This window comes from Strigops habroptila, assembly GCF_004027225.2.
Source record: "Strigops habroptila isolate Jane chromosome 13 unlocalized genomic scaffold, bStrHab1.2.pri S16, whole genome shotgun sequence".
NCBI classification, from domain to species: domain Eukaryota; kingdom Metazoa; phylum Chordata; class Aves; order Psittaciformes; family Psittacidae; genus Strigops; species Strigops habroptila.
This window is the reverse complement of record NW_022651054.1, coordinates 713,653-740,477: the sequence shown is the minus strand read 5'-3', so window position 1 is coordinate 740,477 and position 26,825 is coordinate 713,653. Positions and strand designations below refer to the sequence as shown.

The 26,825-nt window shown below is 52.0% G+C and overlaps 1 protein-coding gene across 1 annotated transcript in view; it reads right to left on the bottom strand.

The window, feature by feature from the left end:
* Positions 1 to 26,825, bottom strand: part of LOC115601977 (nuclear envelope pore membrane protein POM 121-like) — a 37,208-nt gene that overhangs the window by 9,543 nt on the left and 840 nt on the right. The window contains exons 2-5 of the mRNA XM_032919709.1: positions 25,432 to 25,569; positions 24,083 to 24,155; positions 23,352 to 23,428; positions 22,450 to 22,520 (exon numbers count right to left, since the gene is read on the bottom strand). Of these exons, the coding sequence (XP_032775600.1) occupies positions 22,450 to 22,520; positions 23,352 to 23,428; positions 24,083 to 24,155; positions 25,432 to 25,569 (359 nt within the window). The remainder of the gene's footprint in view (positions 1 to 22,449; positions 22,521 to 23,351; positions 23,429 to 24,082; positions 24,156 to 25,431; positions 25,570 to 26,825) is intronic.

Genomic DNA, 26,825 nt, shown 5'->3' with positions numbered 1-26,825 from the left:
TCCTCTGCCTTGAGACTGTGTCCCCAGAGCCCAATCTGCTCCTACAGCCCATGAGCACTCTGTATTTCAGAGCGCTGAGCAGACTTCAGCGCACTGACCTGGGGGCGGTGTAGCGATATCTCTGGCCATAGGACCTGCTCCTCTCATCGCTCTGGCAAGAAAAGGCCTAGACCTGGGCATCCTGAGATTTAGTGGGGCTCTTGGGCACATGGGAGTCTGACAGCTCAGGGTCTTCTCTGTCTCTGCAGACTTGATCCCAAGAAGGCAAGTAGAGCGCTTTCTGCTGCAGAAGCACGAGATGCCAGAACCAGCTCCCCCTGCACTCTTGCCAATACACCCTGTTGCGTCTTTGCAGGCAGCTGCCGGCCATCCAGGGGACCATCCTGAAGGAAGAGGGGGAGAAAGAAACACTATTTCCTGGGGGTGAAATCAGAACAGTAGACTTCATTGCCAGAACTATTGAGAAGAGGGAAAAGGTACCTGACACGGGCTCCTGCAGTGGGTGTGCCGTACCGGACCGTAGAGCAGCATCACTCCACGCATAACAACTCTCACAAGATGCTTCACAGTGTGTTCACAACTGACTAGTTGCTTTGAGGCTTACATACAGAGAGGCGGGTTGCTGTGTCGTTTGAGAATATCCTGTTCATTTTTTCACTTCCATTAGCCTCATGAAGCACCTTCCTTGTGGCTGTTTGTGTGGGCAGTGTTGCAAGGCTGGTCTGGGATAGCCAGCTGCCAGGTGGTTTCTAGCCTTGTGGTCACTTAGCTCCCCGGTCATTACAGATGGGGTCTTAGGTGGAGCCTGCAGGAACCTGGGAGAAAACCAGTGTGGACAGAAAGGCAGAAGGGAAGGGGCAGAGAGTGGGTAGGAATGAAAACGGCTCAGCCCTCTGCAGGGCAGACTAATGCTGCCTGCTGTAGTATTGTGGTCACCATCCAGATAAACACTTAAAGAGGAAGGAGGAGCTTCCAAAACCACACTCCAGGAATACTTGGACTGAGGAGGAAAAGGGAAGAAAACAGGAGGCCGGTTGGACAGAGAAGAAAAGCAAACGTCAAAACCCGTGCCAGCACCCAAAGTGAAAACTGAAGAGAGGAAAAGGAGGACACAGAAGAAGCCCAGGCTACTTGGAAATTCCCTGGCAGGAAAAAAGAGCGATGTTCTTCTCCTCAGGGATACCTTGAGATCTGCACTGTGCGCCTTTAGCAGCCACAGGCATCATAGTCAGCCATTGCTGCAGCCAAAGCTGCAGCGGGTGCGCTGCCTTTCCTGAGCAAGAGGGGTGACAGTAGTAGTGAAACCCTGGTGATCCTCAGCATGACCCCAAGGGTGTGCTGAGGTTGTTCTGGATTTTCCTGTCCCCACTAGTGTCCCTGCCAGAAGTGAGCTGGGGGTCTGCGTGCTGGGAATCGGTACCCTCGGGGTGGTGGGGCTGTTGTTATGAGAGTCTCTTCCTGTGCAGGAATTCCAGTTCCTCTGAGCAATCACCAGTCTTCTCCCTGACTGGCTGGGAGATGGGGGAGTCCAGCAGCAACTTCATGGAGATGATGATGGACGATTGAGAAGATGCTGGGGAAGAGCCACCCACAGTCCATGAGGAAGACCCTGTTCCTCCTAAGCGGTAGTGTACCAGGTCCAGCCAAGGCCTGGGGCAGTGGGATGGTGGTGTATCACAGGTGGTGGGTCACAGAAGCCAACCCCTGGGGCGTGGGCTGCATGGAAGGCCTGGGAATTTCTCCTGCCATGGGAATGAGCTGGGTTAGAGCCCAATGGCAGGGGCCAAAGCAGATGCCTAAAACTCCTCCTGCCTCAAATGGGTCTCCGTATGTGTGGGGCTGGATGAGGGAAGAGGCAGGAGCATCACCGCTGAAGGGCCAGAGGGACTTTGTCTTTGCTGTTGCAGAAGCCTTTCCCCACGGACACACCGGGCCCTGCAGGAGGTGGTGACGTGCATTCTGAGGCAGGTCGCCCGCAAGCGCAGGGGGCAGAGGGATGAGCAGGCAGATCTGCAGGACAAGCTCAAGTGGTAAATCTCTCCAGACATGGGCAGTGCTTCCTCGCCTGCAGCGCCCGTCCTCCTGCCCGCAGCAGCGGGAGACGGGCACTGCTCTGAGCCTCTCGGCAGAGCCGCCTTCTGAGCTGCGGCAGGCGCCAGCTTGGGAGCCCCGGCTGGAGCGCGGCTCCCTGTGCTCACACCTCCTCCTCCCGTCCCGTCCGCAGCGAGCTGGCAGTGCTGCAGTGGCGTCGCTCGGGGAGAGAGGCAGGCAGCAGCCAGCTGTGGGAAGCTGGAGCCCAACCTGCACCCAGTGCTTGGCCAGGGAAGAGGAGGGCAGGAGCGGTACGTGACATGGGTTTGTGGAGGGACTCTGGCGTATCCACCTGTAGAAAAGCGCAGCCTTCGCTCTTGTCACCTCCAGAAACACCCAAAGACTTGACCTGGAGGTGTTTCGATGGCAGTGGCTCTGCCAGGCTTAGCCAGTATAGGAAGCAGCCAGGTTGCTTTCAGCCCCATGGTCACTTGGCTCGGGCATCATTGCAGAAAGACTCTGCACTCAGGCCTCTGAGGACTAGACCTACTAGACAGCAGTTCTGCTGAGAAGGATCTGGGAGTATTGCTGGATGACAAGAAGACCTCCTTCATTTGAACTGAGCACTTTATTTTGCCTGTGTGAACTTACTCTGCTATGTAGGTCTTGAGTTGATCCTTCTTGCAATTTTTTAACTGTGCTTAAAGGGGTTAAGACCTTAACTGGCAAACAGTGACTGGGCAAATCAGTTTGGACTTAATGGTAGCCTTTCACCATAAGGTATGAGGTTCTCACTCAGAATTCTTCTGCATGTACCTGAGGGCATTATAAGGATCTCTGAATTTAAGTTTGTTGCAATGCCTAGAAATCAACATAGAATACAGCTATTGGGTTTGCGAAGAGGGAACATGGAGACTAACTGCACTGTGGAATATAATAGGGCTGTACAATGTCAAACAGGATCTAAAATCAGTGCAGTAGAAATTGTAAAGCAAAATTGAAAAAACCCCTAATTTCATCTGGAGATTACTGACCAGCTGAAGGAATTGCTTTTCTCCCCTTCCCCTATCCTAAGTAGCCAAGATCCATTAGGACTTCGTATATACTGTTGGGAATGCTGGATCAAGATTTTCAATTTGGCATCAATACAGCATCTACATTTTGAGCCAAAAGCTGTCAGAATTTCAGACACTTGAATTTTAGGCAGAACTCATTTGAAGTGCTTATTTCTGACTCTTATGCTTTTTCCTGCATCAGGCTGAACACAGAAACTCTACAGTGGAGTCTACATCTAGGTCTGGCTTCTGCATAGCTATTCCCAGATAGGCCTTCTATCTGGCAGTAACTATATGAAGTAGCCTCTAAACTCGAATCCTGTATTGCTCATCACTAGTGGATAAAGCTGTGAAATAAAATAATAAGCTGTTACACTGTTCAGGGTTTTTTATCTTCTGTGTTCTCTTCTAGTAGTTCAGAACGTAGTAAATCATTATCTCCAGAATGCACTGGTCTCAAACGCTTTCACATTTTCAAAAGGGGGAAGTAGGATGTTAAATAAAAAGATAGTGTGACTTTGTGTTTTCTGTTAACGTTTTCTGGAGTTCAAGATAGGCTTCAGTTTAATCTGGCTCCTCAGGGTTCTTACAAAGCAGTATGGCTTTTTTGTTAGTAGGAAATCTGGTTTCTGACTTGCACCCCCACCTGTTGGTATCTAGGGGACCATGTCCCATAGCTCTGAGTCGCTTTGGCCCTTCTGCTCGTGATGTACTTGGATAGCTTTAGAGTCAGGCTGTGGGTCTCTGCTCTGGCAGCATGCTGTTGTGTGTGGCAGGGAGCTGAGGATACTCGCCCAGGCCATAAGTCCTTCAGTAGGTGCCAAATCACTGAAAATCATGGGGGTTTTTTTGGTCAAGTTTAGAGGCATGATCAAAACCAGCAAATGCATATCACAGACACCTAAAGTCACTCTTAAATTCTTTTTCCTACACAGAGCTCAACAAAAATCCAGTGGAAGGCTTTTCAGCGGGCTTAATAGATGACAATGATCTTTCTCGATGGGAAGTCCTTATTATTGGTCCTCCAGATAACTATAGTAAGTACTGATACTTAAACAGAAACTTAAGTGAACTTGGATTTACTAGTGCTAGTTTGGTCTAAGTGGGTAGTAGTTAACCTAAATCTTCCTACTGACATAAGTTAGGTAAGGCTGTTCTGTTGCTAGTAAAATACCTGTAAGTAGCTGCATTTGCTGTATAGAAGTTCTAAACTGCTTTGCTCCTCTGGGAAAAGGTAACACTGATCCCTTTGTGCTTGTGTAGAAATGAGATAGAATAGGCTATACTTACAGGCTGCTTCTGATGTCTTACACCTTTAAGTAAGGCAGGTATAATCCAGTAATTTCAGTTATTGCTGCGAGGCTCCAGTTTAGCTGATAGTACAATTCTAAACCATTCCAACTTCATGCTGGTGATTGAAGGAAAGTGTTCAAGAGGGATGTAGTTGGGGAAACTGCATCAGACCATAGAATTAGCCTCAAGTCCTGTCAGTTTGAGATAGGAGATTTTCCTGTGTGGCCTAGAGCACTTCAGTGCTGATCAAATTTGAATTGTTAGCAAAGCTTGCCCAGTGGGCTTCAAAAAGCTTCTCTCCTTATCCTAAGAACTGGGTTCTTTAATTGACATTTGAACACGAAACCTTAAGTTTGCTGTGTTTTTACACTGCTGTACCTGAAGTGTACAGAAGTTCAGAGTACCTGAAGCACTCTGGCATATGCAGTGTCTTGGGTTTTTGTTTGGCTTAACCCTCCCCCCCCTGCCCCAAACAAAAACATTAGCTAATTGAGAGAACAATTTCCTTCTCATAGAGATTACATATGATCCTCTACTCTAGCTCCTGGGAAAAGGCTCTATGCCCAGAAGAGGTCAGTCGAAAGTGTAGCTCCTGAAGATGAACTCTGTCCTCCTTCATTATGCTGTTCCAGTGGTAAATTACTGATACAGAAAGCCTAGTGGCATTTACTTGAGGTCAATTTTAGTTCCAGCATGAAGTTGTTGTATACCTCTGTCTGCAGACTTCTGAAGTACTTAAACATAGTAATTGAATTGCTTTGCTTCTCATCAAGCTCACTCCATTATAACTCTCAAGTCTTGCCTGAGATGAATTCTTCAACTCCTGTTGACCTCTTTTGAACAGTCTTGTAGTGGCTCCATTATATTCTCATGGCCATTTTCTAAATACTGTCAGTAAAGAAATACTGCTTCTAATTGAACAACTTCTTACATGTTAAAAATTGTAATAGCAATTTTTTCCACTTAATAAGGTGCTGAACTTGTTTTGAGGCGTTTTAGATAAGAAGCTCTCTTCTGTTCCACTCCATAGTTGCTGCATTTCAAGGTAGTATTCTAACAGCATCCTCCTCCCTGCTCTGTTTTATGATGACAGAAGTACATATAATAGAACATAAGTGAACACAATCAGGTGGTTCAGAGTTCTCAAACTTCAGTCTCATTCCTGGTCCCACTTGATTTATTCCAAGTTTACCTGAAAAGACTTTAGACTCTACTGACAGAGACCCCTTGATCAGGAATAGTGCTTAAAATGGCACAAATGTCAATTAACAGCTGTACTTCATGAACTGGTTTCTAATGTGTATTCGATTGAAGAGCTGTATTTCTGTGTAGATGATGAGGGGCAACAGGGATGCCAGTGCAGCTCAGCAGCTGTAGGATCTGCTGCTTTGAAAAGGGAAAGAAGAACTATTTCATTTTGGAAGAAAACTTCACCGGTTTGGGCCTATCAGCAAATGTAACCTAACTCTCCTTTGTCTTGACTGGTATGAATATTAGAATAGTGAATGTTTCTGGAATTCTTACCCTTCCCAGGATTAAAGTTTCTGTGGAGACTGCCTACCTTTTCTGAAACTTGCAGAAAATGAACGGTGTAGGTTTAGATCCCCTCAGCTGCTTTATTTTAAGAGCCAAGTCATTTAGATCTAATGCTTTTTGGGTTTGGGTGGTTTGGGGTTTTTTTTGAGATCCTTGCTAGAATTGCACTAATCTTTGGTTAGTGGTGGTAAAATGTGTTGTTTCCTCAGTAGCCTCTGGCCTTTGGGTACTGACTCCTTTACAAATACAGGGAGGAAAAACTGCACTAAACAGCTTTGTCTTTCCTACACCAATTCTTTTGTCTGTGTGGTTACTGAGGAGTGGATGGTCTTATTGCACATCTCGTGCCACCTTCTTTGGAGGTTATGTTCTAGTTTTTGTCATTTCAGCCTTTGCAATTTCAAATTGTTACAGCCTTCAATGATGGTAACAGGGCAAATGTTACAGTACTTCCATTAGCCAAGTGTTCCATTTGCAAAGCTTTCCATGGAATGTTAGCCCTTCCCATTTTTCAAAAGGGACTATTCTGGGTATTGTAGCTATTTAAAATACACCAAACTGCTGCCTTAGTTAACTATGGGCCTGTAACTCCACATAAAAACTGGATGTCTCCTGTTAAGTATTGTTTTCCAGTTTAGTGGGTAACTCATGCAGAGCATCTCACTGTCATGTCTGAGTCCCTTTAGCTTAGTGTTGACAAGGTAGCACTGAAGTCTTTACAAAGCAATGCTGTAGACACAACTGTAAAGCTTTCTGTCACTTGTCACTGAGGCTCAGTGCTGCAGACTGACATCAAGGAATTAGGACTGAGGTGTGTAAAGGAAGAAGATAAACAGGTATCTGCTGGGCTATACTGGAGAAGGGGAGTTACTGGCAATATTTTTTTGCTGTTAGTGCATATACTGTACATTGTAATTCCAGATGGTGAATTCCTTGGCAGTTTTTAATTTTCTTTTTGGTGATTTTTTTTCTTTTCCCCCCCTGGAACATCATCCTAGTTCTAAAAAACATACAGTGTTGGGGAACTGGCAGTATCTTGTGAAAGTTTCTTCTCAATCTAGAAACTCTCTGCATTGCATATGGCACTGTTGGTACTGTTAATTACCAACATGATGTTAAGCTGTGTGAGGGGTAAACTTGGAGCTTTTGATACATCGCTAAGTTCCAGTCTTCAGCTTAAGCTTACAAGAAACTCTACTAAGATATTTTGGATTCCCCAGTGAAGGTGGTGTTTTCAAGGCTCATCTTACTTTTCCAAAAGCCTATCCACTGAGGCCGCCAAAAATGAAATTCATCACGGAAATCTGGCATCCGAATGGTAAGAAATGACAAAGTTTCAATTCCTTTTTTGCAATTAAGAACTAAAATGTGATGAAGACAAATGGATACGTTTCTGTTCATGTTAGAAATATGAAACTGCATTTACTTTGCCATCATCATCGTCACTTCATAAAGAAGTAATAACCATGACAGAGTTTTTAATAGTGCTGCTCCAAGAGGCTGCTCCTCAAGTATTTTCAGAAGCTCCTTTCAGTAGCTTCTTGCATTCTTGGTAACTGTTCAGGGTTGGTGTGTTTTTTCCTAAGTGCAAAATCCTGGTCTGAGGAGAAGTTTGCCTGCTATAGCTGCTTCTTTTGTTATACCTTCAAATACTTCAGCTTAGTGTGACTAACTTGGCAGATCAGTAGAGAATGCCCAAGGTTGTCCTCCTCCGGTGAAGCATGAAAGGAAATAACAGCATCTTTTAGTCCTTCCAGAGAAGATTCTTCCTAATGCTTCATTCACTTACGGGCTGCTGGACATAGATGGGGAAGGTAAAATAAAATGGAAGAAGTTTTTTACTGGGGAAGAAGAATATCCTTCACTTCCTAAAGTCATTATTGAAGCTGTTTATGTTGAAAGCTGGGAGGAGTCCAGCACAGTGCTCCCATCATAAGGGACAGAAGGAATATTTTGATGTGCTAGTTTCAGTTCTGGAAATACCAGAATACTTGTAGGCACTTTCTAATCCCAGCAGTTTAAACCATGTTCCAATACACTGCAGTAATATGCAGCTGATGCTGTTGCTGTGGGAAGAAAAGTCCCTCTCTAGTTTGCTGAACTTAACAGAAAAAGCTTTAGTGGAAGCCTGTCTAAATAGTCTTGAAAGTCACAGCATGATGTTAGAATTAAGTTGTTCTTCCCCATGTGCCCTCTGTGCCAGGCACAGTCCAGGTGTAACAACAGACTTCCACCAAACCCTGTTTGTTACAGATTGAGTTCTGTAATAGTTAATGACTTTCCTTCACTAACATGTTTCCAGACAAGCTGGAGTGAAGATGAACAGTTGCATAACTGTCCTGAAGAAATGCCAGCGTGTTGTTCATTACTGAAATATGCCTTGTTCTGTTTTGTAGTTGACAAGAATGGCGATGTCTGCATTTCAATTCTTCATGAGCCTGGAGAAGACAAATATGGCTATGAAAAACCTGAGGAACGCTGGCTTCCCATTCACACAGTGGAAACTAATGATTAGTGTTATTTCTATGCTGGCAGATCCCAATGGTGATTCTCCTGCTAATGTTGATGCAGTGGTAAGATTATCCTTGATCTGCCAATTGTTTTCAGTGTAGAAACCTAAACTTGCAATGGAGTTTTACTTCTAGCTTGACAAACTATACAGTAACTTCTGGAAGAACCTCTTATCACATGTTAAGGCTACCTTTTTGTTGGGCAAAGCAGTCATGTTGTGAAAGACAATGACTAGTTAGACCTGGGAAATCTCTTGGAGATTGCAAAGGAAAGATGCTGTCAGATTTCATAGGCAGTAGTTTCTCTCCTATGCAGTAACACATTTATTTATAGTAAATAACTTGTGCACAGAGATGCTTAATGGATAAAGTTCAGCTCCTTCACCCTTAAATTCAAGGGAGCTAGCTATAAAACCTTGGGGATATATATTACATATAGCTGTTACAACTGCCAATAAGTTTAGCTGTAGAAGTCAACATGTTCTGGAACCTTTTTTGTTTCTTACTGTTATTAGTATAATGCACCAAAAATCCTGTTTTGGAAATGATATAGCCTGTTACCAGATGATTGATTTGAATGGAAAGAGCAAATGTGGTGGGGTCCCTCAGCGTAATTGCTATCACTTTTTGCATCAACCTCTCTACAGCAGTCTTCCTGGGTTAAAGCAGCAGGATTGACTGTATCTGTGTGTGATAGGAGAATGTACTCGAAAAGGCTCCCCAGGCATCTGGCTTTCTGCTGTGGAGGAAGTGTTGTCCCAGACTAGAAGGGTTGGCTGAGGAGGAGGAGGAATTTATAGTGGTTTATAGCAGAAGACCAGGGTGAATGTGCAGTAAGGATTCTATTGTCAGATGCAGTATAGTGCTTCTGGAGCATGGCCTGTTCCGGAGTGGTATATACACACAGCTATCTGTGCTCTGGAATTGCTGCATTTATACCAGAATAGCAGTTAGACTAGTAAATATTTGTGGTGGGGAGGGAAAAAAATCTTGGTTCTTGGGAGGAAGTAGGGGAACAGGCTTCAGGCCCCATTCATCTGTGACACACCAACATGCTTTCCTTGGAACTACTCTTGAATTGCACTTCAGCAGCAAGTAATTCATGCTGTCCTCTCACAAAAGAGGGGGTGAGGAAAAGGGAAATGGTAATCATAAGATACAGAGTGTTCTAGAGGAATGTTAACCTGCTTTGTCAAGCTAGCTGTATGTCTCAAAGTGGGTGGGAGTAAGCCTTTGATCCACTATGCTGTTAGTATTTCCAAAGGTGGTGGAGCTCTACTGAAAAATCATCATGGGAGAGTAGTCTTATGTGGAACAAACTTAGTGTGAAGAAACCCAGGAACAAACACAAAAAGTTGCAGTGAAGAAGTCCCTCATCTGACATTCTTCCGAGAGTTGGATCTCCCCTTCTTGTGTCATGTTACTGGTGGAAACAAATACTCAAGGACACATGGACTTTTTCTGCTGGCAAACCCGAGAGTGCTGCAATGAGCAAGTTCTTAATGAAATGCTAAAAGTACAGTTAGAATTCCTTAGTTTACAAGCTCATGTATGTTGAATGTAACTGACTTAAGGCTGGAGAAAGCTTATGCTTTTAGCTATGCCTGTCACCTTCCTAGTATCACAAGCTGGCTTTTTTTTTATCTTGTGCCCCATTCTGTCTGCTGCTTCAAGAGTGAGGTGTTTTGCCTGACATATTAGATGGAAAACTCTGCATTTGTGTACCTAAACCTTAGGGTAAAGGTTTGCTTTTAAACACAGTATTTTCTAGCCCAGCTTGAAAGAACAAAAACTTCAATCCAAATCAGACAGTGAAGACAGTCTGAGGCATCATTTTGGATACTAGGAACTATTTTTCTGGCTGTGGCATTAGATGTTCCAAGCAACTTTGGAACTCAATGTGCTGCTTGGGCAGCTTAGCATCTCCTGCTGGATTGTAGGTTGCCTCCTCTATATTAACCAGAACATACGCAACAGGGTAATGAAGAATTCTGAGCTGCTATCAAGATGTCTCCTGCTTGGTTTACTGAGCACAAGCTTACTGCAGCAACAGTATTTGGCAGTTGCTAAAAGATACTTTGTCTGCTTTCATTAATGTCTGGTTTTAGGTGAGTCTAGAGATTAAGGTATTACAGGTAGTTCACTGTAGGAGCAGGGCATATACCTGCTTCCTGGAAAAATGAACTGTACATCTTGCAGTACTGTCCCTTGGAGTGGGAGAAAAATGACGGATAGGAGCCTGAATAAATAAATACTGAGAAGCAAATAGAACAGTTCATGATCTAAAATGAGAGTTTTTGGAGAGATTGCTGTCAAATTGGAGACTTTGCTGTTCAATTCTGAACACTTGCTTCATAGAACTACAAATATAAAACATGGGAACAAAACCTAAGAATCTGAAGCTAGGAAGGCATGAATTCAGTGCTTTTATTGGCCTTAAACCATGTTGTGTAAGCTGCCCCATGTCCCAATCCAAGGAACAAGATGCTTGCTGTATGAATTGCTGAAAAAGAACAAATGTAATCAGTGGCCTTATTTGTGCTTTCACTGGGAAGATAGGGCATGCTGGGCTTTCCAACATGCCGACTGGCTACGTGAGCTTGGGGGTGTGAATGTCAGGATGTGTCAGTTATCCCAATTCTCTCACTCAAATGTGCTACAACCTTCTCCCCGAGTAGGGGGTGAAAAGCTGTTGCATGCTAGGTTGCTTCAGGTAAAACAGTGGGGACTCCTTTGCTCACCCCTGCAGTAAGAATATATTGTTTATATCCAAAACTAAGAACTGTAGAACTTACTGAATAAAATAAGGGGTTCTTCATGTTTTCTCACCACTTCTTGCCTAACTGCAAGGCAGTATCCAACACGTCAGCCTTAGTCACATTGTGTGATGCTCCTGTGCTTTCATCTGAGCTTGTCATGAGGCTGGCCCAAAAACCTGGAAACTGGCTGCACTTTTCCCTGTGGGTTTTCATGATCCCGTAATGTGCACGTCTCTGGGTTCAGACTTACCTCTTTGTCTGTCTTCCTGTGCATCTCTTTGTTCTTCATCTGAGCAGTTCTAAAATCAGATACCTGTCACAGAGAGCATCCCCAGAGGTGTGCTGAGAATTCCATTCAGGTTTTTCCCATGGAGCCGGTATCTCGCAGCCATATCTAGGAGGCGTTTCCTTTCTAAGGACACTGCTGTGCCTCTTCTGAATACTGTGACTTCTGTATTTCTACCCTGGAGTGTCTGGCTAGATTGAGAGGGAGCTGAAACTGTCTTAATCTCAGTGTAACTCCTGGCTCCACAGTAGCCATGTACCTTCTTTCATCACTGCCATTAAAGTCACTTTATCTAACCCAGAACAATAGCTTGTGGTCTACAGGCTGAGCTTGCCGCTACTTGCGGACTGAAGTAAATAGATCTCAGGCTAGACATTGTGAAATGTCTAGGCTGAAAAATTTGAAATTTTGAAAATTTGTCCCTAAATTGGAGAGACATCAATTTGATAGATGGACCACTCGGTGGATAAAAAAACTGGCTCGATGGCCGCAGGCAAAGAGTTGTGGTAAATGGCTCAATGTCCAGTTGGAAACCTGTAACGAGTGGTGTCCCTCAGGGATCGGTGTTGGGACCAGTCCTGTTCAACATCTTTGTCGGCGACATGGACAGTGGGATTGAGTGCGCCCTCAGCAAGTTTGCCGACGACACCAAGCTGTGTGGTTCGGTTGATAGGCTGGAGGGAAGGGATGCCATCCAGAGGGACCTTGACACGCTTGTGAGGTGGGCCGATGCCAACCTTATGAAGTTTAACCAAGCCAAGTGTAAGGTCCTACACCTGGGTCGGGGCAATCCCAGGCACTGCTACAGGTTGGGTGGAGAAGAGATTCAGAGCAGCCCTGCAGAGAAAGGCTTGGGGGTGTTGGTTGACGAAAAGCTTAACATGAGCCGGCTTCAGTGTGCGCTTGCAGCCCAGAAAGCCAACCGTATCCTGGGCTGCATCAAAAGAAGCGTGACCAGCAGGTCAAAGGAGGTGATCCTGCCCCTCTACTCTGCTCTTGTGAGACCTCACTTGGAGTACTGCGTACAGTTCTGGTGTCCTCAACATAAAAAGGACATGGAGCTGTTGGAGCGAGTCCAGAGGAGGGCCACGAGAATGATAAGAGGGCTGGAGCACCTCCCGTATGAAGACAGGCTGAGAGAGTTGGGGCTGTTCAGCCTGCAGAAGAGAAGGCTGCGTGGAGACCTCATAGCAGCCTTCCAGTATCTGAAGGGGGTCTATAAGGATGCTGGGCAGGGACTCTTCCTTAGGGGCTGTAGTGGTAGGACAAGGGGTAATGGCTTCAAACTTAAACAGGGGAAGTTTAGATTAGGTGTGAGGAAGAAGTTCTTTACAGTGAGGGTGGTGAAGCACTGGAATGGGTTGCCCAGGGAGGTTGTGGATGCTCCATCCGTGGCGGTGTTCAAGGCCAGGTTGGACAGAGCCTTGGACCACGTGGTTTAGGGCAAGGTGTCCCTGCCCATGGCAGGGGGGTTGGAACTAGATGATCTTAAGGTCCTTTCCAACCCTTACAATTCTATGATTCTCTGATTCTATGATAAGCTTCCAAAACACATCCAGGAATACTTGCCTGAGGAGGAAAAGAAGAAAACAGAGCCGGTGGAAGAGAAAAAAAGAAAACGTCAAACCGTGCCAGCACCCAAAGTGAAAACTGAGAGAGAAAAGGAGACACAGAAGAGCCAGGTACTTGGAATTCCTGCAGAAAAAGAGCATGTTCTCCTTCAGGGATACTGAGATTGCACTGTGCCTTTAGCAGCCAAGCCATCATAGCAGCATTGCTGCAGCAAAGCTGAGCGGGTTGCCGCTGCCTTTCCTGAGCAAGAGGGGTGACAGTAGTAGTGAAACCCTGGTGATCCTCAGGCATCACCCCAAGGGTGTGCTGAGGTTGTTCTGGATTTTCCTGTCCCACTAGTGTCCCTGCCAGAAGCGAGCTGGGGGTCTGCGTGCTGGGAATCGGTACCCTCGGGGTGTGGGGCTGTTGTATGAGAGTCTCTTCCTGTGCAGGAATCCAGTTCCTCTGAGCAATCACCAGTCTTCTCCCTGACTGGCTGGGAGGTGGGGGAGTCCAGCAGCAACTTCATGGAGACGATGACGGACAATTGAGAAGATGCTGGGGAAGAGCCACCCACAGTCCATGAGGAAGACCCTGTTCCCCCTAAGCGGTAGTGTACCAGGTCCAGCCAAGGCCTGGGGCAGTGGGATGGTGGTGTATCACAGGTGGTGGGTCACAGAAGCCAAGCCCTGGGGCATGGGCTGCATGGAAGGCCTGGGAATTTCTCCAGCCATGGGAATGAGCTGGGTTAGAGCCCAATGGCAGGGGCCAAAGCAGGTGCCTAAAATTCCTCCTGCCTCAAATGGGTCTCCGTATGTGTGGGGCTGGATGAGGGAAGAGGCAGGAGCATCACCGCTGAAGGGCCAGAGGGACTTTGTCTTTGCTGTTGCAGAAGCCTTTCCCCACGGACACACCGGGCCCTGCAGGAGGTGGTGACGTGCATTCTGAGGCAGGTCGCCCGCAAGCGCAGGGGGCAGAGGGATGAGCAGGCAGATCTGCAGGACAAGCTCAAGTGGTAAATCTCTGCAGACATGGGCAGTGCTTCCTCCCCTGCAGTGCCCGTCCTCCTGCCCGCAGCAGCGGGGGACAGGGGCACTGCTCTGAGCCTCTCGGCAGAGCGGCCTTCTGAGCTGGGGCAGGCGCCAGCTTGGGAGCCCCGGCTGGAGCGCGGCTCCCTGTGCTCACACCTCCTCCTCCCGTCCCGTGCGCAGCGAGCTGGCAGTGCTGCAGTGGCGTCGTTCGGGGAGAGAGGCACGCAGCAGCCAGCTGTGGGAAGCTGGAGCCCAACCTGCACCCACTGCTTGGCCAGGGAAGAGGAGGGCAGGAGCGATACGTGACATGGGTTTGTGGAGGGACTCTGGCGTATCCACCTGTAGAAAAGCACAGCCTTCGCTCTTGTCACCTCCAGAAACACCCAAAGACTTGACCTGGAGGTGTTTCAATGGCAATGGCCCTGCCAGGCTTAGCCAGTATAGGAAGCAGCTAGGTTGCTTTCAGCCCCATGGTCACTTGGCTCGGGGATCATTGCAGAAAGACTCTGCACTCAGGCCTCTGAGGACTAGACCTACTAGACAGCAGTTCTGCTGAGAAGGATCTGGGAGTATTGGTGGATGACAAGTTGACCATGAGCCGCAGTGTGCCCTTGCAGCCAGGAAGGCCAGTAGTATCCTGGGGTGTATTGGGAGGAGTGTGGCCAGCAGGTCAAGGAAGGTGATCGTCCTCCCTTTACTCGACCCTGATGGGGCCGCATCTGGAGCCCTGTGCCCAGTTCTGGGCTCCACATTACAAGAAAGACAAGGAGCTACTGGAGAGTGTCCAGCAGAGGGCCCCAAAGACGGTTATAGGTCTGGAGCATCTCTCTTAGGAGAACAGATTGCAGGAGCTGGGCCTGTTTAGTTTGGAGAAAACAAGGCTGAGAGCGGATCTCGTTACTTCATATCAACATGTCAAACGTGGGTGTCAGGAGGATGGTGCCAGACTCTTTTCAGTGGTGGCCAGCAACAGGACAAGGAGCAATGGCCGTAAACTAAACCACAAGAAGTTTCACCTCAACATGAGGAAGCACTTTCTGTCTGAGGGTGGCAGAGCACTGAACAGGCTGCCCAGGAGGGGCTGGAATCTCCCTCTCTGGAGACATTCAAACCCCACCTGGACGCGTTGCTGTGCGACCTGCTGTGGGTGGCCCTGCCTTGGCGGGGGGTTGGACTGGGTGATCTCCAGAGGTCCCTTCCTACCCTGATGATTCTGTGATTTTGTGAGTGCAAGCAAAGCAGGGCTGACAGAGAGGCTGAAAAGAAGGGGCAGGAGGGAGGGGGAGAGCTAAAATATCGCCAGCCCTCTGCCGGGGAGACTAACAGCGCTTGCTGCTGCATTGCCATGGCCCTGCAGGCACAGGTCTGCGTGTGCACAGAGGAGGAGGAGAAACGCAAGCTCTGGGACTCGTTGCGCAAGAAGTGCCAGAAGGCAAGGGCGAAAGTGGCAACTGCGAAGGCTTGGAAAGAAAAGCGAGAGCAATGGGAGGTCCAGGTACTGGAGGCAATGAAAAATAATTAGGAAAAGAGCATTCTTCTCCTCCAGGGAGCCAAGGTGGGAAGGTCCCTAAGGCATAGGTGCATGGGGGCTGACTGTCCTGTGTGGGACTGTATCAGCTCAAGGCACCTTCCCTATTGCCCAGCGACATCTCTTCTGCTCACCTCTCTGTCTGTGCAGGGTCCTGCATTCATGGCATTCCCGAGCGGTGGGGAGACACCAGGAGAGGATGAGGAAAGCCCAGAGGACAAGCTGAGTCTTTGCCTTTTGGAGTACTCATCTCTGCAAAGGTGAGTGTGGACCAGCTTCAGGACAGACCTGGGCCAGCTGGGGGCTGATGGCCCAGCTGTGGGTGGGAGAAGCAAATTCTAGAGCCACGGGTCTGGACAAGGATAACATCCTTTCCTTTCTCATGTCCCGGGTCAATCCCTGATGGCTGGTGCCTCTCTGCAGCCCCAGGCAAAATCAGCACTGTGGGGTTGAGTGGGACCATAGGTTGGGCACGACTGGGAGAGGGGAGAGGCAGGAGGGTCTCGGTCAAGATGTGACAATTTGCCCTTGTTGTGGTAGGAGACTTTCCCCATGGACCCACCGGGCTTTGCGAGGAGCAGTGACCTGCCTCCTCAAAAAGGTAGCAGGAACAGCCCATTTCTGTGGTGGTGGGGAGGAGTCCCTCATGGAAGGATCTCCAACCATATCTGGTGTTTTCCCTTGCCCAGCACTGCCCTTTCTTCCTTTGACTTTCTGCAGCCCCTAGGCGAAGGGGGTCTTCTGCTGACAGCTCTCATGGTGTGGAGAGCAGCAGGCTGGGATTGCATTTGAGGGACCATGGATCTGATCTCTCCAGACAGAATCGGATCCCACCGCATGTGTCCTGATTAGACCTGTAGTGTTGCTCTGCATCTCTCTCTGCACACGAGACTACAGAGCTTTGTATTCGATTCCTCGGCTCTAGGGAGCGGATGTGTTGCACAACGGTGAGTTCCATGAAAGCCTCTAAGGCACAGAGGCTCCCAAGATTGACGTCAAGCAAAAGCCTCTTCCAGGATCAGAAGCAGCAGTGCCGGCCAGCGAGGATGTTACCAGCACTGCTTCCGTCTGATCAAGAAGGACCTATACGCAAACCACTGTGTCTGACACTGTGGGTCTTGGTGGCTGTGAAATATGCACTCAGTGGTGGGTGAGCTTTGGTGGAGCAAGGAAAGGCCACTGCAGGACAGAGGAGTTTCAGTCCTATTCCAAGGGCAGGCCTCTGCCAAGGCTTTGCTATAGCATGTCGGCTGCAGCCCTGCTCTTGGTGGCCCATGCACCTTCTGGTCTGTGGCAGTGTGCCCTGCCATGGCTGCAGAGCTCTGCTGTGGAGGGTGGAGACGAGAGGAGGGAGGAGGAGGAAGAGGAGAAGGAAGTGTAGTGCTGGGCAGCCAGGGCAACAGAGCTGCCAGGGAAGCAGCCGGGGGCTTGTACAGCCAAGGCACTGCAGGGCATGGAGGCCAGCTCTGTCAGAGGTGCACAGAGCAGTGCCACGGGGACAACGAAAGCCTAGGCAGGAACCGTGCCTGGGGAGAGGGAAGCTATGGGGGGCAGCTTTTCGGTTGGGTGGCTTGGCTCTGCCAAAGCTCTGCTCAGGTTCCTGAGCAGAGTTTTGTTCAACACTTCCTGGTTCGAAGGAGGAGGGAGCTGAGGTGAGATGGGGACACTCCTGAAAACTCCTCTCCAGACACCTGGGGGGACATAATGCATGCCACTGGGGGCCTGAGAGCAGGCTGTGCAGGAGGAGGGAAGGAAGCCCAAAACTGTTGGCTGTTGGGCATCCACACCCTGCCCAGGCTCTGTGGGGTGGTGGCAGCAATGCTTCCCGAGCCCAGGCAGATTTAACAGCACCGCATGACATAGGGTCAGTCTGTTCATCCTCTGTGGACTATTTTTTCCTGAAAAGCCCTGATCTTGTGGAGCTCCATCTTGGCCTACTTAGGAGATACTCTAATGGCATGGCTAAAGTGGGGACGGTGTCCAGACAGAGCTCTCATCTTCTGCAAACTGCAGAGAAACAGCATCACACCACTGCTACAAGTCCTTGGCACAGGCAGAACTGACTAAATCAACTGCAGGTGTGGAAAGTCACAAAGAAAGGAAAAACCTTCATGGGGTGCGGAAGTCACAGCTTCCTCTCTCCAGTGAGAGGAGCAGCTTCGTTTCATTTTCTTTCTTTTTTCCTCTCTTAAAGGACACAAAAGTCCTTCCAGCTGCTATGTCTGGAACAGAGACACCAACAGAGACACCTCCCAAGGAAAGGCCCTGTGTTGAACCACCCTCGGGAAGGATAAAGTGTGTGTGAAGGGGGGGCTGTAGAGTATGATGTTTACAAGGGGAAACCCTTCTCAAACCTATTTCTCCTCCTATTTCTCCTGAACAGAGCACTTCCCTCTTTACCAACCAGGTGCACTTTGAAATATCAGAGCCTTTGCCATGCTCTGCCCCCAGTCTGGCACAGGTCTAGCCCACAGCACACACACACCCCCTCTTTGTTGTACAACAGCGGCTGCCGCAGGCTGAGTGGTCAGAAGGAGGTGAAGGTGGCAGAAGGTTCACACGGCCCTGGAGATGTCTTTTGGTGACGCTTCCTTCCCAGGGAGCCAGGACTTAGTGAATGGGCTCTCCTTCAGAGATGGGTCATGTTAACACGAAGCCGAGCACACAGGAGAGGGTGTGAGTGCAAGACCCAAGACAGAAAGCGCCAGTGAGGGGAGGTCAGGCTGTACCCCTTGCTCCTGCTGATGGCATGCTGCTCTGGCTGCAGGGCCCATGCTCCTGCTGGATAGCATCACACCAGCAGCCCAGGGTACTTTTGGGACATCATTTCTGAGCTGCTGTGTTTGGCCTGTCCTCACTGCAGCTCCTTGGAGCAGAGCCCAGCTTGCCCTAGGTTGCAGCTGAATGGGCGCATAAGGCACAGAAGCTGGGCTGGGCTGTTGGCCACTTCTGGGATCTTTCTTTTGGGACTAGCAGCAACTTTGCCTGCCAATTCCCAAAGACCCTTTTTATCTCTCCCATACACGTGCCGGGCTCACTCAGCTGATGGGGGTACTATGGGTCTGTAGGCAGAGGGCTGGGTGCCCCACAGGGGTGCAGGGGTCTCTGGGAGTGCCAAGACACCTTGCTGCCTTTTCCTCAGTGTCCCCTTGCAGCTGATGTGAGCTGTGCTTCAAAACGTCCTGCAGGCTGGGAGTAGCAGCAGGAGTCCTGCAAGGGAGCAGCAGTGGTTGGTGGGGTTTGCGTAACAGTCACGTCCAGTGTGTCCATGTGACAGCTGCCGGAAGGTCTTCAGCTCTCAAAAAGCAGGTCCTGCATTCGGAAGCCAAAATATGCATCAGCTCCCGAACTCCATCAGCTCAGCTTGCTTATCAGATAGGTCATTGCTCCTCCTTGAACTTTTGTTCTGAAATTAAGCTTCTTGACACCTAGTAACCATGGGAAACACCCAGCAATGCTCGTACCCACTTACAGGTTGGTCTCATCGACCTAACCCAGCGCCAGCAGCTGGGTTTAGAAGCTCCATTTCATTTCTCACATCACAAGATGAGGAACGGGGAAGCAGGAAGAAACATGTGAACTAAGTGGTTTCCAGCAAGGCACTGTCTCTAAAGCAGTTTTCATATAGTACACTTGTGATCAGGAAATTAGCCTCCATGACAAAAGAGTTTGGTGGTTCTGCGTAAGAAGCAGCTATTTGGCCATAGGCAGAGCAGAATCCAAACAGCCCTGGAGGTACCATGCTTTTAGTATTACTGTAGGGATGACCCAGGGCAGAGGTTCTCTCTCTCCGCTGTCCTTTCCAGCACGTTTGTGTAGTCTTGCCCTGAAATTGCCACTGCTCGAAGCAGAGGCAAAGTGGAGGAAAACTAGTGAACTAATAATAATAAAGAGTTGTAATAACACTAACTGTTGTTCAACCACACAGCTGTGTTTGGACAGGGGAAGCAAGTACCCAGAAGCAGAGGGTGCTGTAAAGCGGCACCCTGTGCCCTGGCCCAGGAATCAAACACGAGGAAGGCAGATGTGAACGCAGACTCTTTATTTTAAGTAGGGATATGAAAAGAGGGGATGGGGGGATGCGTTGGGGGGGGGGGGGGGGGTGGAATTTTATACTGACAGTTAAAAAATGCTAGTGATAGCATAATGATAGTAAAATTATGGTAAAAACAATACTAGAACAACAATAGTACAACAAAGTAGTACAAAGGTTTAATTACAAATAGTATAAAGGTTTAACAACAATAGTAGAACAATATTAGAACAACAAAAGAACAATAAAACAACAAAAGAACAACAGTATAACAAGAATATTAAAACAAGTGAAGAACACACGTAGAACAATAAAATCTCCGATGAATATCACAGCCGACGACGTTTTGCTGCTGGAGGTCCAAACGGCCACTTGGCATCGGAGCGGTCCTCCTCCTGGGGGAAGAACAAAAAACCAAAGAGAACAGGTTTAGTCACATCCATGTAGATCATATTTCAGAAGGAAGGAGATGCTGTAACACTCAAATCTAAAAATAAAGTGTGATTCCATTAAAGAAGATTGCAATATTTGTGGTTTTTTCTGCAATTTAGGCACCACCCGACACACACACACGTGCCTTTTGCCGCTTGCGACTTCCCTGGGTCCTAGTTCCTGCCGGGGTGCACGAGGTGCGGGTGGACGAACCTGGAAGCACAAAAGTTGATCAGGCGTCTGCAGCCACACTCTGAGCTGGCACAGGGGCTGCCACAATCCCTATCCCGAGGGGAATGAAAGGTTTTCATCCCCAGAGCTCAGCAGGTACCACCCAAGCCGGCTCCGACAGCACAGCCTGGCCCTTCCGCCATCCCCCAGCCCAAGGGCACAACACGAGCCGTCAGCTCCTCAAGGCTGAAGCACCAACTCCCTCTCTGCCAGAGGAAGCGATGACTCTTCCAAGGCCTGAGGGGCGCTGGCCAAAGAAGGGCGCAGGAGTTCCTGGAAAACAACACAACTCGGTGAGCTGCGGTCAGCAAAGAAGCAAGAGCCTGGCTTTGGGGAGCTGGCAGTACCTGCAGGAGCTGATGAATGCAGAGGATCCAGAGGGGGCAAGGAGCGGCATTTGGGGTTCCCCTCCACCCCGCAGGGCTGGGAAGTGGGGCAGGGAGTGATGGGAGAACCTTCCCTTCCCATGGCAAGGCTCTGCACAGCCCAAGCCTGGGGAGCTCAGCCAGGTCTGGCAGGAAAGCTGCTGCCTCAACCTAGCCCTGCCCTTCACCCCTGGAGAAGGCCTGTGCGCCCCGACTCACCTCCTAACACGGGCGGGCTCCTGCTTCTGGGCTGGCTGATGTGCATATGGCCGTTGGTGGTGGAAGCGGCCAGCCCAGAAACATCCGACGGCGTGCTCGAAAATGCTGCCTCTGTATGGCTGCTGCCAGAGGAGCCCTGGGCGATGGCTGTGCCCAGGGACACATCTTCCCCACCAGTGCTGGAGACCACATCTGCTGGGAGGCAGCAAGAAATCGGGACCCTCAACTTGCTCTATAGGACTAGCCCTGAGCAGAGCCTCCCAGCATGAACCTCTCACAGCTCCGGCCCTGGGGAACCTCGCCCATCACCCAGGGGACTCCGGGGCATGAGGTCTCCCGCCCGAGCCTTCACAAGTCTCAAAGAGCTTCAGACCCGAGGAGCAGGCAGCACTGGCCCAGGAGCTTCCTCAGCCTGCACTACGCAGACACCCCACTGCCCTGCCAGCCCGGGCCCTGGCTTTCTCCTCCTTGCCGTGCCCTTCGCGTTCCCAGTCTGCCCTTACCAGGCTTATGCCCCAAGAGCCGACGCAAGCGCTCTTGTGCTGCCTTCCTCTCCTCCTCGATGATCTCGTCCGTGATGGGGTAACCCGGGTCAGGCGCAGGGGGCTGCCAAGAGAGAGCAGTAGCTTAGTTCTTTCTCAGGGAAGCCGGCAGAGCCGCTCTGAAGGAGTTGTGGAAGCAGGCTGGCGCCAGACCCATGAAGCCCGTGGTTCTGCCCCAGCTAGCGCACAGCTCCGGTCCACATTCGTTTTGGCCCCCGCCCTGGCCCTGAGGGCACGGCAGCCTTGCCCGGGCCAATCGCTGCTCCGGCAGCGGGCAGCACGGTCACGCACAGCCCAGCACACACTGGGGCAGGGGAGAGCGTCACTTCCCACTCAGCCAAGGACGAGACCTCCTGCCCCAAGGCAGGCAGGTCAGCCTGCCCCAGGTCCTGCAGGAATTGCGCTGAGCACATTCTATCCCCAGAGGAGGGCAAAAGAGGCTGCGAGACAGCGACGTACCAGCACCAGTGGTTCATTATTCCAAGGCACCAGCAGGCAGATGCTCCTCTTGCGTGGCCTTCCGTTTCCCGGTGATGGTGGTGGGCTTGGGGACTCCTGCCTCTTCTGCTCAGGCCTCTCGACAGCTACAGGAGGAGACAAGTCAGGAGCAGCTCCCACCAGAGGTGCTCGTCCTGTACCCAGGGGCTTGTCCCTTCTCACTCCTCTCTGGATGACCATCTTGGAGGGCAGAGCCAGGGACACGGCCTTAAGCTGCGGACAAGGCTGCGGTGCCCTGGGGCAGCAGCTCCCACGAGAGATCTGCGGGGAAGCTGCCACAGGAGCCTGCTGGGGCTCCACGGGCCAGCGGCCCCTTCCCACCTCCACAGACGGTCCTTGCACGCTGCCCACCCGAACCAGGAAATCCCTTTAGGGCAGTTGCTGAGGCCAGCACAAACGCCACTGCCTCAGGACCAGCACATTCCTAGTTTCCAGGGGACACCTCAAGCTGATCCCACCTGCACCCCTGAGCTACCTCCTGTCCTGCTGCTGGCCCGCACCAGTGGCCCTTCCAAGGCCGGCACAGAGCTGGGCCCCACCTCCACTCACCTTTCTCGGTCTGCACAGCCCTCTTCGGTGTTCCTGGCACGAAATTCCTTGGATTCCGCACCTCCCATTGCCTGCGCAAGTGGGAGAGAGCCAGTTAGGGTCAGCCCCAGGCTTGGCTCTATCCCCTGGGAGCAGGACGAGACCCAACACACCAAGGACTCCCACAAGCATCCCTGCTGTGTTTCTTTGCCCTCTTTGCCAAACAGCAGAGCTCAGGGCAACAGCCTTGAGCCACAGCAGCAGCCGGACCGTGGCTCCAGGCAGAGGAGCTGCTCCGCTGCCCTAGCCAGGGCCCGGCTCGGGCAGCCTCAGGGCAGCAGCCGGGATCCCGGGTGGGAGCCGCTGCCCCTCGCAGCGTCCTGGCTTGCACCCAGCCTGTCAGCAGGGCAGCAGCTCTGTCGCTTTTAGTCAGGACAAGCTCAGGTCCTTCTCTGAGCCAGCAGAGAGGAGAACAAGGGCCTGGGTGCCCAGGCGGGCACTACATTACAGCCCTAGTGGAGCTCCCATGAACTGCTTTTGAGCAGATGGCAAAAATTGGGGGCCATCTCCTTTCAGCGTTTCGGCAACCAGCCGGACCCAGGACACGCCAGTGCCACACGGCAATGTCACCGCTGCAGCAATCTGAGCCCTTCAAGCTCTATGCCGGCCTGGGAGCAGGGCAGGGATGGTGCACGTCAGCGCTGCCACCAGGACCGCAGTGCAACAAGGCGGCATGGATGCTGACGGACACAACAACAGGGCTTCCCCACAGCTGGGTGACCCAGCAGCCATGCCTCAGGGGCCTGGAGTGGCCCGGCTCCCGTGGAGAGCAGGACTTGGGCACTGCGAGGGCTGGGAGGGCAACTGCTTTCTTCCCGGCTGGCATCGACAAGCGGGCACTCGCTGCATGAGCTGTACGTTACCTTCCTTTCCCAAGAGGCACATCAAAGCAGGATCCTGCGATGGGCTGTGGGGACGTCCTCATACACATCCGCTTCTCCTGGAACGCAGAGAGAGACCACTAGTAACTAATTTGGTTCAGGGGAGCACAGCCTGCTGTTCTCCTGCTCACTGCAGAGTAAATCCCAGCTCCCAGGTGCTGGCTACCGAGCCCAGAGCCTCTTTTGCTTCAACACTGCTCAATTCCCCTCCAGAGCAACCACGGAGGGCAAAGTCTGAGCACCTCAAACTGAATCCACTCTGGGAGCAAGCGGCCTCCAGCCTCTTTATGGCCGAGGCGACGGGGAGGGAGGATGCTGCCGGCCCAGCCAGAGCAATCCCTTCCCTACTGATCCATCCTGCAGAAAACCTTTCCCTGCACAGGTGCAGAGCTCCATTAGGCATGACTACGTCCCACTGTCACATCTGCAAGCCCAGCCCAGTATATATGTTTTATTGCAGCCCAGCAGCTGCTGAGGAGACCCATGTCAAAGTGGGAACACAGGGCTCCCACACGTGCTGCTGCCTCCAGCTGAAAAGGTGTCAGCACAGCAAAGAGATTTTGTCTTTCCCTTTGCCCGGATGGATCCCCCCAGCAGACTGGCCAGGGCAGAGTGGGGAGGGGAAAAGAGCTGCGCACTGGGCTGCGGGCTGTGGAGCGGGGCTGGGCGGCGGCCCATGGCGAGCCCCTGGGCATCTGACTGTCCCAGCGTACCGTCGGGAAAACCGTTCCAGGGCTCCGGTGCGGCGGCAGCGGGTCCTGGCGGCGCACGGTCTGCAGCGGGGCTCTGCGGGGGCACAGCGGTCAGCGTCGCCGTTAGTGGCAGGAGGGTCCGACCCCGTCCTCCCCCCGCGCTCACTCGAGGCAGTAGCGGCAGGACGGGTGCTCTCAGCACGGACGGTGCCTGGGTCCGGGCCGCCGTTAGCGGCGGCTTTGCCACGCGGGCGACATGGGCACAGGAGCCATGCAGGCTGGTGGGACCGTATCGCACACCAGGACCCCCCTGTGCCCAGCACCGATCCCTGCAGCACCACGAAGTCAGCACTATGGGCCCAGCACCGCCAGAGCTGTGCCACCCGTGCCCTTATTCCACCCATGTCCCTGTGCCACCTGCATCCCCAACAACCAGTGTCTCTGTGCCACCTGTGTCTGTATCCCAACTATGTCCCTCTGCCATCTACATCCCTGGTAAACAATGTCCCTGTGCCGCCCGTATCCCTCTGCCACCGGTGTCCCTGTGCCGCCTGCATCCCTGACAAGCAGAGTCCCTATGCCACCTGCATCCCTGACAACCAGTGTCTTTGTGCAACCTGTGTTCAAGACAAGGAGTGTCCCTGTGCCACCCATGTCCTTATCCCACCAGTGTCCCTGTGCCACCCGTACCCTTATCGCACCCGTGTCCCTGTGCCACCTGCATCTCTGACACCCAGTGTCCCTGTGCTACCCGTGTCATTATCCCACCTGTGTCCCTGTGCCACCCATACCCTTATCGCACCCGTGTCCCTGTGCCACCTGCATCTCTGACAACCAGTGTCCCTGTGTCCGTATCCCAACTATGTCCCTGTGCCAACTGCATCCCTGATAACCAATGTCCCTGTGCCACCCGTATCCCTGTGCCACCCATATCCCTCTGCCACCCGTGTCCCTGTGCCACCTGCATCCCTGACAACCAGTGTCCCTGTGCCACCAGTATCCCTGTGCCACCCGTGTCCCTGTGCCACCTGCATCTCTGACAACCAGTGTCCCTGTGCCACCAGTATCCCTGTGCCACCCATGTCCCTGTGCCACCTGCATTACTGACAACCAGTGTCTCTGTGCCACCCGTGTCATTATCCCAACTGTGTCCCTGTGCCACCCAGACCCTTATCCAACCCGTGTCCCTGTGCCACCTGCATCCCTGACAACCAACGTCCCTGTGCCACCCATACCCCTGTGCCACCTGTGTCCCTGTGCCACCTACATCCCTGACAACCAGTGTCCCTGTGCCACGCGTGTCCTTTTCCCACCCGTGTCCCTGTGCCACCCCTGCACTTATCCCACCCACATCCTCCCCCCGCGCTCACCCAAGGCAGTTGCCGCGGGATAGGGTGCTGACACTGAGGCCGGCGCCTGCGGCCAGACCACAGTTACCGGCCCTTTTGGCCCTCAGGCGGTAGTAGACCTGGAGCCAAGGGGGCGGGAACCGGGCGATGAGGCTGGGCCTGTAGGGGGGCAGGAGCAGTGGGGGAGGGCGCCGGGGGGGGCAGGAACCGCGCCGGAGAGCGCCGGGCCGGAGGGCGCCTGGCGGGCGGGCGGGACCGCACCGCACACCAGGCACCCCCCGCGCCCAGCACCGCTCCCAGCAGCGATCCCTGCGCCAGGCAGGTCAGCATCACTGCCAGCGCCAGGGGCAGCGCCGCCGGCCAGCGCCAGGGGCAGCGCCACGGGCTCGGCAGCGCCATCTCTCTCCGGCTCTCCGCTAACGGCCACCGGCCCGGAACGCGCTGCGGGAGCCGCGCGGCGGAACCTCGGCAACTGCCGCGCTCTGGGGCTCGTGGCCCGGTTCCAGCGGTAGCCCAGTTCCCCCGCCTTCTAGCGACAGCCCTGTGCCACCCGCGCGCCTGACAGCCCGTGTCCCTGTGCCACCCGTGTCCTTATCCCACCCGCTCCTCTGTGCCTGCAGCTGCCACAGCCCTGCTGTGTCCTGCCGGGCAGGCACCATGGCAGGGACGATGACAGGGACCACACAGAACACGATCCCCCTGAGCATCTCCCTGGCCATGACCCCCACGGGCCACCCAGCAGCAGGGACCCCCGTGCCATGGCCCTGCCGAGGGGACCCTGCAGCCCAGCTGAGGAGGGCAGGGCTGTCTGCACGGCCCCCCTGCAGCAGCACCTCGCCAGAGAGGGAGCAGGCTGCTGAGGACGCCAAAGCCACCGCTGCTCCTCGGGGCTGAGCAGGGACCAGGTCCTCGTCCCCCCCACAACACACGACAGAGCTGATGTGCAGGGTGGCCCCATGCACGCAGTGCTGCAATAAAGAATGCCCAATTGCTAAAACTCCACATCGAGACTTAGAGAGTTCTTTTAGCCGGAATTTCGGTCTCAGCGCACCAGTCGTCAGCGAGGAGGAACCAGGGCTGCTGCCCAGGCCTGAACCAGTGGATCCCAGGAGCTTCCGTGACCCACATGTGACTCCCAGGGCAGGGCAGGGCAGGCAGGGCAGGGCAGGCAGGGCAGGGGCACCGAACTCCCCGGGAGGGAGCGGGGGCACACACAGAATCCCCATGGAAAATCACAAACCAAATGCAAATGACCGGGTTTCTGATCTCAGCAGCTGCCAAGCACCGCACCTGAGATTCAGGGGAAAGCTGTGCTTAGAACTGGATTGGGTTTTAACGCAGCCAGAGCAAGCTTTGGTCTGTAGATCCAATAAGGGCATCACGGGCTCCTCCTGAGCTCCCAGGGGACAGCCCAG